General features: G+C 41.9%; 1 protein-coding gene across 3 annotated transcripts in view; it reads right to left on the minus strand.

Annotated features, from left to right (window-relative positions):
* The window catches only part of Epsti1 (epithelial stromal interaction 1), a 94,538-nt gene extending 81,937 nt beyond the window's left edge, over positions 1-12,601 (minus strand). Inside the window, exon 1 of one of the 3 annotated variants that reach the window (XM_057786388.1) lies at positions 12,263-12,601. In XM_057786388.1, coding sequence (XP_057642371.1) covers positions 12,263-12,447 — 185 coding nt within the window. In that variant the 5' untranslated portion in view covers positions 12,448-12,601. The remainder of the gene's footprint in view (positions 1-12,262) is intronic. The other 2 variants (XM_057786387.1, XM_057786386.1) reach the window with 2 other exon arrangements.
* Between the last annotated feature and the right edge of the window lie 789 nt (positions 12,602-13,390).

The following is a 13,390-nucleotide window of genomic DNA, read 5'->3' on the forward strand; positions in this document are numbered from 1 at the left end:
TATAAAACCATACATCCAGTGCCTGGATGGTTTGGGGGCTCTTTCAACAGCTCCGTCCCTCACATCCACTCTCCTGAGTATCTGGGTCCTGTTTTAATAAACTCTCATTTCTATTCCATGCCTAACTTGACAAGCACGACTTGCCCTTCATCCTCTTGGACGTTGCCAGGATTACCATACATCCTGCACTGGTTTTCTCTTAAACTCTGGCAACATTGTCCCCGGGCTTCCTTTAGAGTTCATTTCTAAGTTCTTCTACTAATGAGACCAAGAACCCCAAAAAGTGAACCTCAGTTTCCCCGGAGACCGTTTTTCATAATTCAAGAAAATCTTTAATCTCGGATACAATTGACAAAGAGGGGAATCATTAAGGGAACGAAAGGCACCAGACAAGGTTATGGGCTTCCATGTTGGTTTTGCTGTATGGCCTTCAGCGTGGAGATATGAAGCTGCTTAGTATTTTCACTATCTGTTTCGCACTTTTACTGTTTTATGTGTGTGGGTGTTTTGCATGCACACAAATACATGGCCTAGGGTTCCTGTGTCTTGACAAGTGATGACCAGTTTACACAAGTTAGAAAAACACACCCTACTAGAGGCTCATGGTTTGATAAAATATTTGACGCCTATAGTATTACTTTTGCTGAGGCAATCTGGGTAGTTTAAAATGCACAGCTACAGAGGGTGGACAAGAGATGTTACGTTGCTTCGCTTAAAAGGATACGCCATAAATACTATACACAAAAAGAAAACTAACAAGAACAATTGACACTAAAGATATAAAGAACCGTCATGAAAAAAAAATAATGCTGCACAGAACTTGCATTTCTGAGAAGCCAAAACCAAGATGAGATTGGGACCAACTGATAGGTAAATTTGTAAAATTACTTTTTCAGGAAAAAATTAGAAGAAATTTGTGTCTTCAAAACATGGGTATCGGGTCTGGGATTTTGATACAACTATTACAAGCTAGTAAGCTAGCCTGTTTTCACTTCCCGGACCCTGACAGAAGACATGAGATTCCTGGCCAGAGACAAAAGACTTCACTCCTCTGAATACAGCCTGGAGCATGCGCAGCAGCTTTCCCACAACAGCTGTCTAGCCCTAGATCTGGTGCAGGGCAGTATGCTGAGCATTGGGCACCTGGTATGTTTGCCTGGCAGCTAAGACATGCTACATTTAGTTTTTTCTGGGTTTTATAAATCAGGGTATGGGGATGCAGCTCAGCCTGGCCTCGGCCTCTCAGTTTTCCTGCCACCCCATCTCCAGAGCACGGATATCAGATGTGTGCGACCATACCTTACTAATCTGCCGTTGGCACAGTGGGTCTTTGTCTTGGAAAGAGTATAACTGTCTGCCAAGGTTCCAGTTAGAGAGGCAACCTCAGAAGCAGCCTGGATTGGTTGGCCAAAGTAGTGTATGAGTTAAGTCTCAGATCCTCAGGAGGCTGGAAGATCACTTCAGACTAGGACTCCAACACTAATTAGGAAGTACAGCAAAACTCCCCCTCAAAACAACAGCAAAATGATAGAAAACAAGAATCTCAGGTTAAAGGTTGATGGAGAGCAAGAAACTGGGGAAAGGCTTTGCCCAAGATCTAGGTCATGTGACTGGTCTCCACTCTTCTGCCTGATTCTCCTGTGCGTTCAAACTAGGAGAGAAGTTGGCACCTGCCAAGGTGCATTTTTGCTTCCTCCTAACGGCAATCCCAAACCATCCTGGTTGACAATGCACCTGGCTAAAAGCCTGTAGTCTCCAACCTCTATAGCTAAGCGTGACCACACGATTAATTTGGGACAATGGCATATTAGCAGAAGCTTGAGAAAGATTTCTAAGACCATGCTTTTCACTGGAAGTGGACAGATCAAGCTTTGGTTTGCGGTTCCCTTCCTGGAGGGGTTGAGGTGAGCGCTGATGGTCAGATAGCTAGTCTGCCCTCCGACTTCAAAGCTACCACGTTAGTGCTGATCTAGCGTCCAACTGCCTGGCTTCAAACCCCATCCCACTACTCCCTAACGACTTTGAGCAAACTACAAAGTTGCTCTATTTTTTTCCCTGTTTTTAAAGTAGAGAAAATTATCCACATCATAGGTTAAAAACTAGCTTCAAATAATTTTAGGGTCCAAAAAAAAAAAAAGAAGGATGTGGAGGTAAAAGTGCTTGACAGCCTGAGTTTGGTTCCTGTCATTCACCTGCGGAAGAAGAAAACTATCGAAAGTATCCCTGACCTCCAAACATATGCCATGGCATGTGTGGGCCACACCACACACACATGCAATATACACATAAACGTACCACGATAATAAATATAATTTAAAAAACAATATCAGAAAGTAACGGGAGCCAGAGAAGTGGCTTTGATTCTCGGCCTCCTAATGCAGTGGCTCACAACTGCCGGTAATTCCAGTTCCAGGGGATCTGATGCCCTCTTTCATCTTCCAGGGCTATCTACACACATGTGATAGACAGACATATATACATGCACACATATGTATGAATTCTTTCATTAAAAGAAAGCAACAGTGTTCCACTATAATGGCCAAGTATTTGTCTCGGTCGTAGGCTAGCTAACCTCTGGTATATTTTGTAGGGAAAGCATAAACAAAGCTTTGTTTTAGAATATATGTGAAGGGGATCTGTTCTACATGTAGTACTGATACCTACATACAATATATATGATGGCTGTTTTAGGTGCTAGACCCTTCCCCATCACTAGTCTAACTCCTCATGCTCTGAATGAATTCCTTTTGGTATGTTTCCCATAAATACATACAGTTTTTCTAAATTAACTGTACAACCGTGGCTCTGACTGGCTCTTCCCTTTAACATCTATGTCATAGGTTTTTTGATTCTTTTCTATGTATCACAGAAGTAACAAGACCCACGGCTTGAAACGAAATGGTACTGAGAAGGATGTCTTTAAAGATTAGCTGACGCTATTCTCCTGCAAGTGACAGCACACTCTGAGCCCAGACCTTCGCCGCTCCTTCTCTTATTGAAATATAATAGACCTACAGTGAACTGCAAAACCTTAAGTCCACAGCTCTGTGACAAACCTTCCTTTAAGGCCTCTGGGTTCCAAAAGAGAAAAGGGAAAAAAGAGAAATAAAATGAGCTTTAGGATGTGACCAAGAGTTACTCTAGCCCAACTGCTTATTTTTAAATTCTTTAAAAGCCTTGGGCTAGGGTTGGAGTTCAACTCAGGGGTAGAGTGTTTCCCAGTGTGCACCAGGCATGGGTTTTACTCCCCACCCCACACATACACAAATAAAGCCTAACAAGCAATATTAGTCAAACAAAGACCACCTCTCTCTACCTGTAGGCATCAGTTCTGGAGGCTTTACATGTTCACCTCTTCTTTTGTTTTGTGTGTGTGTGTGTACCATAAAATTAAGCTGCAGAGTTATGGTACATAATCCCTAAACACTATAGCATGCATCCTCAAGAAAAAATATTATCCTACTTACACATAAAACATTATCATACCCAAGGAATTTACCTAGTTATATTCAGATTTCAAAATTGTGTCATTGAATTCCTCCATATTTCCGCTTCATCCTAGAGCCAGTCACGAATCTCACTGATTCTGCAGACTATTCCTCTTCCTTTCATGATGGGCATCATTAAGAAGCCTGAGGATATTGTCATATGGAATGTCTCATGGTCTGGAGGCACTGGTTATTATTATGGAAAGGATTAATACCAGTACATGAGAGGCAGGAGGATCTTGTGTTTGGAGGAGTTCAAGGACAGCCTGGACTATACAAGACCCTATCTCAAAAAAAAAGCAAAAAATTAAAATAATAATAATAAATTTGTCACTATCACAATAGAACTAAAGAGCATACTAGGTCTTTTCTTTCTCCCTTTCTGTCTGTCTGTCTGTCTTTCTTTCTTTACAAGATCTCTTCCTACCTATATAGCCCAGATTGGACTTAAACTAATGGTCCTCTTGCCCCAGTGTTCCCAATGCTAAGATATGAGCCACCACACCCTGCTCCAGCCTTTGTTTTAATGATGAAAAATATCTTGCATTTTTCTGCATTCCTTTAATAGACTGCTTTTTAATCTTTCCATTTGAGGGAAAACTACAAACATCCCAGAACAAAGGAGCCGTCACGGCTGATTTTTCTGATAGAGAATAGAACCTTCCAAAGCTGTCTGTTCCTTTTGATTACTTTTTTTTTGCTCCTAAGCTTTTGTTTCAGATTCAAATACATCCTGAATAGATGCAATTAACCTTAACAATATGCATAACCTCAGTGCACTCTGCTGACTTTGAAGGGGGTCGCCTCACTGTGTAATTGAGCTAAGTTTCATTTTTCTCTCATTTCTGCAATACTTCCACTGATTATTATAGGTATTATGTGTTTTCAGGCTTTCATCATCCTGTTGATTTATTGTTTCACTGTTGCAGCTGTCAAAGGCTTTTTGAAAAATGTCCATTCATTTTTGATGATACTGTGTTTGAACAAAAATGATTGCTCCCCAAGACTTGGCAGATCACAAACGCATACCACATCGAGGAGCAAGGTCTAACACACACACACACACAAAAAAAAAAAAAGTTGGAAATTCATTCTAACAGGAACATAATTTATACCTTTCTCCATAAACAGGAAGGTAAATTTGATCTAATCAAAGTAAAATGTCTTTCCATCTGCTCTAAAACCCCTCTGCACAGAGCTGTAGTTTTCAAACTGTAGGTGGTACCCGCTAATGCTTCCTGAAATCCATCATGAAATGAATTTATTTTTAATGAACAAGAGTAGAAAATGGGGACTGGAGAGATTCCTTAGCGGAGACAAACAGTTGCTCTGCCATCATGAGGACCTTAGTTCAAATCCCCAACACAGATGGAAAAAGCTAGACAGGGTTGCTCTGCCAGCCTGCAATCCTAGCATTGATAAAGAGGGGACAGAAGCAGAGAGCTTATCAGCTAGCTTGCCTAGGCAAAAAACGTGAACTTCTAGTTCAATGAGAGACCCTGTCTCAAGGCGGTAAGACAGAGTGATGGAGAAATACAGCCACATCCTCTGCTCTGGCTTCCTCATGCGTGTGCATGCATCTGCAGACCCCCATGTACCACACAGACAAAAGAACAGAAAATGTCAGCGTGTCACATGTAGTGAGAATCGTTTTGCAAAATTTCTTTTTGGTTGTATGTATCTTCATACATATTGACATAGGTCCCAGGTCACAATATCAAATAAATTGATCACTATAGGGTCTGTCAAAAATCACCATATAGTTGAAGTTGCTTAGAGACAACGACAACAGCCTGCACTAGTAGGAGGCAACCAAGCTGTGTATCACTGGTAGAGGTAGCACAGAAAAGATTTACACACACACACACACACACACACACACACACGAAAACATGGCCCTTCAAACTACTTTTCTAAATTGTTTAGAAAATAACTTAGAAATAGTAATAGTGCCGGGCGATGGTGGCGCACGCCTTTAATCCCAGCACTGGGGAGGCAGAGGCAGGTGGATCTCTGTGAGTTCGAGACCAGCCTGGTCTACAGAGCTAGTTCCAGGACAGGCTCCAAAGCCACAGAGAAACCCTGTCTCGAAAAACCAAAAAAAAAAAAAAAAAAAAAAAGAAATAGTAATAGGATTCAGGGCACATTTTTCAAAACTATGGCACCTTGGCATTTGAGAAAACAGAAACAGGAAAGTCTGCCTTTCTTCACCCCCTGAAACAGACCACGAGGGAGTTTTCTAACCTTTAGAGTCGGTAGGTCATCAGGCCCACAATTCAAAGCTCTCTTTTGAAGAATCTGAACAAGCAGGCCTCCTCTGTATCTTCACTTTATTATAGGATTGTTAGATGCTATCTTCGACCAATCACATAGCTACAAACTGTTCACCCTCCACCAAACCTAAGCACAAAAAGACATGTTCTGTTTATGTAAGAAATGTCCCCAAATACATGTTATTTTTATATAGGAAATGTCCTTGTGGGGTTATGCTTTAAGTGCTTGGTGCCCAGCTTAATGGCAGTATTTTATTTTTAATTTTAGATATTTTATTTTTATCTTATTTTATATGTGGTGTTGCCTACATCTAAGTATGTGTACCACGTGCACACCTGATGCCCTTGGAGGTCAGAAGAGAATGTGGGATCCCCTGGAACCGTAGTAACTGATGGTTATGAGCCACCATGTAGACACCAGGAACTGAAGTCAGGTCCTCTCCAAGAGCAGGAAGTGCTCTAAACTGCTGAGCCATCTCGCCACTCCTTTGTGGCACTATTTTATAATGCGTAAAGTTTTAAGAGATGAGGCCTAAGTGGTAGCATAAGCCCCTGTTAGCCTCTTGTGGCAAACCTTTGAAAGTTATGCACACTTCTGTTATGATTCTAGGCTGCATTTCCTTTGTCCTGTCTGTGGTCACATTGTACACAAGCCTCCGCCACATCCTCCAGCTGCCATGAAATTGCCTCACTGTGAACTGTACCTGATGTGGGATTTCATTGGTCAATAAAGAAACTGCCTTGGCCCATCTGATAGGGCAGAATTTAGAGAGGTGGAGTAAACAGAACAGAATGCTGGGAGGAAAAGAAAGTGAGCTCAGATGCAGGGCAGCTCCTTTCAGAGCCAGACATGATGCAGCCAGCCGCCAGGTCAGACATCCTGAATCTTTCCCGGTAAGCGCATCTAGTGGTGCTACGCAGATTATTAGAAATGGGATAAATTAATATGTGAGAATTAGCCTAGAAGGCTAGATAAATGGGCCAGGCAGTGTTTAAAAGAATACAGTTTGTGTGTTGTTATTTCGGGGCATAAGCTAGCCAGATGGCCGGGAGCTGGGTGGCAGGAACGCAGCCCGCAGCTCCCTACTACATGTACCCTTCGAAATGATGAGGCAAAGTAAATCTTAAGCTGTGTTGTTCTAGCATTGTGTCATAGTAATGAGAAAAGTTGCCAGTATATAAGATTTCTCTGTATCTTTGTGTCATCATTTCTGAAGGCTCGTATGTCACACACAATTTACTAAAGCAATTCATATTCTTCTCTCTTGTTAATCCGACTTTGTTATAGATGTCTCGGCCATGGACCAAGGGATGGGTGGCTAAAGAAATTGTCTCCCTGAGAAGCTGCTGGTGCATACCACATTACCCCATCTGTATTAGTACTCTCTTCAACCTACTGATTTTGTTCTTGATGTGGACATAAAACAATAAGGCAACAGGTAGCTCTGATATCACTTCCTCTCCCAGCTCCTGAGCAGCCTCTACTTCAGCAGGAAAGACTCAGGTTTGAGTCCTAGCCACTGATTAGGGAAAGCAACAGAAACCTGGGAAACTCATTTTATCGCCAAGACTCACATTCCTTATCTGTCAAGGGTAAGTGTTTATTCTGAAGATAAAAATTCAATAATAATGTTCATGTCACTCTGTACAAGATCTAATGCATGGTTTAGCATTTGAGATATTTTAAGCACTTTTATAAAGCATTGGTTTTGTTTTTCTGGTGATTCTGGCTTGAACCTAGGGCTGCATGTCTATTAGGTAAGTACATTACTTACCTAGTACACACGAACAGCCCAATTGATTGTTTACGTTTGGTGCTTGTCTATTTTGTTTTGGCAGGGTTACTCAGGTTATTTGAGGCTATTTAACTAATTTACAGACTGTTACAACAGTATTACAATGCTCCAACACATTCATCCTTCCAAGAGTAACCGAAGGAAGCCAAGCTCTGCTAATTAGTTTGCTATTAGAATGTGCTAGTAGTTGAGGTACCTACTCAGCTCATTGAACTGCATCATTATCATTAAGAGTTAAACACTGTCTGTTACATTACAAACTTTCTAAGTGCTTATGGGCCTTGTCTGGGAGTTGAGTTAAATAATCCCCTAATATAATCTATATTGAGCCATCAGGAAGATTGCTCATTAAGACAATCGTTGGGCTTTCCCAGTGTACTATTATTTCATAACATTAAAAGAAGCGTCTCACTAGCCAACTCTCCATCTCGAGAAAGAATGAGCGTGATGCTTTTATGCTGTTTAGCATCTACTGGCAAAAATACTTATTTTCTTCTAATCATATGGAGACAGGAAATTGGAATCTGGAGTGCTGTGGTGAGGAGGAAATAGCAGATTTGTTTTTAGAGGCTCTAATAACTACCGATGTGTTACTTGAAAGCTGAGTAGCGGAGCATATCTCTAATCTACCTGCGGAAGCAGAAGCAAAATGACCACATGTTCAAAGTCAGTATGGGCCACATAGGGAGTTCAGGGTATTCTTGGCTACCTAGAAATAGTCTGTCTCCAAATGCCAAACAAACAAGCAAAAAAACAAAACAAAATAAACCCACCTGGTATCTAGTATTTGAGTGTTTCCCTGTCCTTTGTGACAAAAGCACCCAGGCAGAATAATTTGAGAAGCAAAGAGTTGTCTTGGTTACTTTTCTATTGTTGTGACCAAACACCATGACCAAAGCAATGTATAAAAGAAAACATTTTGTTTGGGGCTCCCAGTTCTAGATGGTAGTAGAGTCCATGACCATCATGACAGGGAGCATGGCAGCAGGCAGGCAGGCGTGGCACTGAAGCAGCAGCTCTGAGCTACTTCCTGCTGTGACAGGAGCCACCAGGCAAAGAGAGAGGCCAACTGGAATGTCATGGAATTTTCACACCACGAAGCCCACCCATATTGATATAGCTACTCCAATGAGGCCACACCTCTTAATCCTTCCCAAACAGTTCCACCAAGCATGTGAGTCTATGGGGGCCATTTTCATTCAGAGGTTTATTTTGGCTCCTGGTTCAAGGATACAGTCCATCACAACAGGGAAATTAAGGCAGCCGGAACTTCAAACAGCTGCTAATATTGTTTTAACAGTCAAGAAGATGAAAGTAATGAATGCAGGCACTAGCCACTCTTCTCCTTTTTATGCAATCCGACACCCAAGGCCAGAGTGGGAAGCTACTCTACCTTCCTCAATTAACCTTATCAAAGTAATCCCTCATGGGGCTTGCCCAGAGGCTAATCTAATCTAAATAATCCTTCCCAGGTGTAACTGCAGGCTTGTCTCCTCAATAACTCCAAATCCGCCAAACTGACAGTCAAATCTTCACAACCTACAACATAAACATCTATGTGCATGCAACTTCCCATTCTCCTGCAGGTCTCAGTTTTATATCATGTCTTAGGAAACATTTTCCTGTCCTCACAACTAGCTCAGGCACTGGCCTTCTTTTGTAGCACACACAAAGATTTACTTGTGTAATTATTGCGGAAGTATCTATCCCATCAACTAGATTTTTTTTTTAATCCTTATGAAGTTTGCCAAGTAGATAATCCCACCAACATTTTAAATTGTCCTGAGCTAGGGATGCTCTGTTTCTGTAAGGTTGTTAGCGTATGTTATTCCCTGCTGCACAGCAAGCACTCCCTAAATATTTGCTATTATTGCTGCTCAATCTTTAACTCTTTATAGTCCTCCATATACAGTAGACCACAGTGTGTTACGATAAACTGAATTTGTGTCTAAATTATACTAAACGTTAACCACTGTATAGTAAAGTTTTATATTTCTGGTCAATTTTCAGAATGTCTTTTTTATTTTATTTTTCAAACAACATCAGGCTTTTATGACTATACACAGGCAAGAGCCTATTGCCCACAATCAAGCTGGAAACCTGTACCTTTAATATGCATATAGGTATGAGTGGAGTTTGCTTAGAAGCAAGCAAAATAGCAAAAGAGAGAGTGAAAGATTGTTTTAGATTACAAGTTTATATAAGCTTTTTGTTTGTCTTTAAATCTATGTGAATAGTTTAAAATAGTTGAGGAAAAAGTATGTATCACCAGGTAGGAATAACTATAAAAGCCAATAAGAAATAGTAAACACTTGCAAAAACTGAAATTCAGATGCAATAAAAAAAAAAGTTAACCTATCTGGTTGCCATGGTTTAGGAATCATTGATTTTTTTAAAGAATTTCTTATATCTTTCTTTTAATAGTTATCAGTTATTCTTCTATTGCTATAATAAATTCTGTAATAAAAAGTAACTTGGAGAGGAAAAGGTTTATTTTGTATACTTCCATGTCAAAAAGTCTTGTCATCAAAGGACATCAGTGCAAGAATTCAAAGAAGAAACTTAGAGTAGGAAGTGAAGCAGAGGCCATTGGGAAATTCTGCTTACTGGATTGTTCCTTGTGACTTGCTCAGCCTGTTTCCTTATAGCACCCAAAACCACCATCCCAGGAGTGGCACTACCCACAGTGAGATGGGCTCTCCTACATCAATCATCAATCAAAACATTGTACCGCAGGCTTACCCACAGGCCCACCTGTTGGGGGCATTTTCTCCTTTGAGGTTCCCTCTTCACAAATGACTATTTTCTGTCAAGTTGACACAAAACTCCCAGCACAATTGACAGGTAAGCGTGGAATCAGAAGTTGAACCCATCCACTGGGCATCGAAGCCCATGCTTATAATCCCCAAATTGGAGTCATTGCCCCATGAATTTACCAAAGGTTGAACACAAACGAGGTTAAATTTACCTTTACCATACAAATAGTTATGGCACTTAGCATCCTCCTTTCTTATTTTCCATCACACACGTGTGTGCGTGCACACACACACGCACACACATACTCACGTCCTCTTAAATTCTCTCTCCAAAATAAGTAAGACCTTCCTAATTCTTTGTTGTTTTTACAGAGACGCCATTTATCATTTAACCATTCCCCCTTGGCTTACCAGTTCCATTAAGGAAACAAATGCGCACACTGACATGGTGAAGGATGGAGATACAAGATGAATTCAGAGTGGTCCAAACAAGACCTTAGGTGTTAAACACCTAAAAGGGAATGCATTCTCTAACACTCTGCTGCCTACCGCCCATGCACATGAAGTCTGCGAGAAGTAATTGAATTCTTTCAGGAATTTTTCTAATGATCTAACAGAAAACTGTTCCTTTCTGAGTGATTTGGCCCAGCAAGGTGCTAGAGTAATTACCATCAAATCGGAAAACAGAAAGACGTGACTGATGTGTGCTTATAAGATGATAGGAGCATACAAGTAAGTAGTTATATCTAAATAGCTGCTCTCTCATAAGAGGCTTAAAAATGGATTTTTTATCATTAGCTACTCATAAGTGTGAGGCCAGCACATAGATATGTGTCTCAGAGTCAATGAACTTTTCTTATGGCAAAATGCCAGTTGCTCTGAGAGAAATTCCGCCATCTCTAATTGATTCCCAGACCATCTGCCCCGACGAAGGGTAACTCTACACTGAATAGTATTATAACCTTGGTTCTTTCAGAAGCTGGGGAATGAGAGAAACTCTACTGCTTGTTGGTCATAAGGTTATATAACTGTTCCTTAGCAACCAGCATTTGTCTTTCCTGCAACAAAGAAGTCATTGCAAAGGGGGGAAACTAAAAATAAAATCGTTTGGACAGTTCTAATTCACAAAGACAGCACTTCAAACCGCAGCGCTGTGGGGGGGGGGAGGGGATAAAACAAACAAACAGACGAAAAAAACCCCAAGCCATTCCACCTGGTACAAAGAGATGGCGGCTGACCCTCTCCACACAGCACGCTTTCAGGAGGCCATCAGCACAGATCAAGAATAAATGCCTCCTCTCTATTCCTGTTTAGGACCCCTTCCAGCCTTGAGCGGCTGGAGCCCTCACTCCCAGCTCTGCTCCACTGGTCCCAAGATGCTGGTCTATCTGAGTCTTGGCAGTGATGTAAACTCGCTGCTGAGGTTATCTGGACCTTCTGTATCATATTTTTTTTTTTTGCCTTTTCTCTGCCATGGTGGTCCAAATATATAGGCTCATTATCTATCTCTTTTCTCTTTCTCTTTCTCTTGCGCTCTCTCTCCTCTCTCTCTCTCTCTCTCTCTCTCTCTCTCTCTCTCTCTCTCTCTCTCTCTCTCTCTCTCCCCCCTCCCTTGCTCTCTAGCTCATTCTCCCACTCTTGCTTTCTTGCTCTCTCCTATAAAGAAAAACTTAACTTTCCTAATGACTAAGAAGCCCAGAGCACACCCAGGAGCCAGTCACAAGAATCAATGGAGTGGGTGTCAGATTATGCTGCAAAAATCTGCAACAAGGCATAATAAAGTAATTCATAGGTGATTTTATTGAGGTAAATGACACTTAACTCTTTCAAAATCCGTTTTGAAGTCTCTATGGTTTCAACCTGCAAAGACTTGGAAAGTGCCTGGGGCCTGATTTTGTTTGGGACCAGGACTTGCTGCATCCAAGGCAGCTTGCTGAATACTTACTTACCTCCTCTGGTCAGTGCGCCCCTGCCTCTCCACCATAGGGTTCTTGGGAGCCGCCACCTCCAGGCTCTGTCTCCGGCTTTCCTGCAAACCCAATTCCTTCCGCTGTCCATTTCCAGCATGGTCCCCAGAAAAGGAGAAAGTGCCCAGCGCTGGGTCCACCACCCTGCTGCGGGTGTGGGTGTACATGGTCCACAGCCTGCCCGCCCACCTGCCCACTGAGTCCAGGCTTCAGTCTCTGAGAGAGGGGTGCCAGGGAGGGTTCCCAGGAAGCTCGCGGAGAGGGTTCTGAAGAGCAAGTCGGCGGTTTTAACAGCTCAGTTTCGATTTCTCTCTAACCACAGGCAGGGCCAGCAAGGAACTTCCTCTTCTGTTCCCTACCCAGGCACCCTCTGACTTTATGACTTATTTACAGCCTGGGTGATAAACTGAACTGGTTCACCCAGCTACAGGGGAAGTGGGCCTCAGAACCACTGCAGAGAGCTCCGAGGATCATGAAGATAAGCTACAAGGCAGCTTCCGAGCTGGAGCAAACTGACCAGAGTCCTGAAAATACTTTAGGAGTTGCTTAAACAGGTGTCCCTAATTCGAGGTCACTGTTGGAGGCTTGAGACTGGGAACATATTACCTTGAGTCCCCTAGGTTAGGATAATAACCAAAATCAATGAGACAAAAACAGAACAAAACAAAACGAAAATGCCATTTAGAATTGTAACTTCTGCTTGGCCACTGGAGGACGAGGAAAGTGAAAGCGGAAGAAAGAACTCACTAACAGCGCTGGCAAGGCAAGTTTAAGGCTAAATTAGCCTTGTTGACTAATGGACTAAATGTTCAAGAAATTATGGATTAAATGCCTGCCTTAAGCACAACTTCCAGCGATCCAGCTTTTTTTTTTTTTTATTAAAACACAGATTTGTGGGACTAATTCTGTAGCTCTTGGGATATGTTCTGATAGCATTTGTTTGTTGTTTGTTTTTGTTTGTTTGTTTGTTTGAATGCTCCTGATATTTCTGCCGTGATTGTGTGGCTGGGTTCATCACCTGTCACAGCACTGGCCATACAAAGATGTGTGACGCTCTTTCTGTATTCTTGGAAGCAGGTAAACAAACACTAACGCCCTCTCTGGACAATT

Source organism: Chionomys nivalis, chromosome 12 (assembly GCF_950005125.1).
Source record: "Chionomys nivalis chromosome 12, mChiNiv1.1, whole genome shotgun sequence".
In the NCBI taxonomy this organism is placed as follows: domain Eukaryota; kingdom Metazoa; phylum Chordata; class Mammalia; order Rodentia; family Cricetidae; genus Chionomys; species Chionomys nivalis.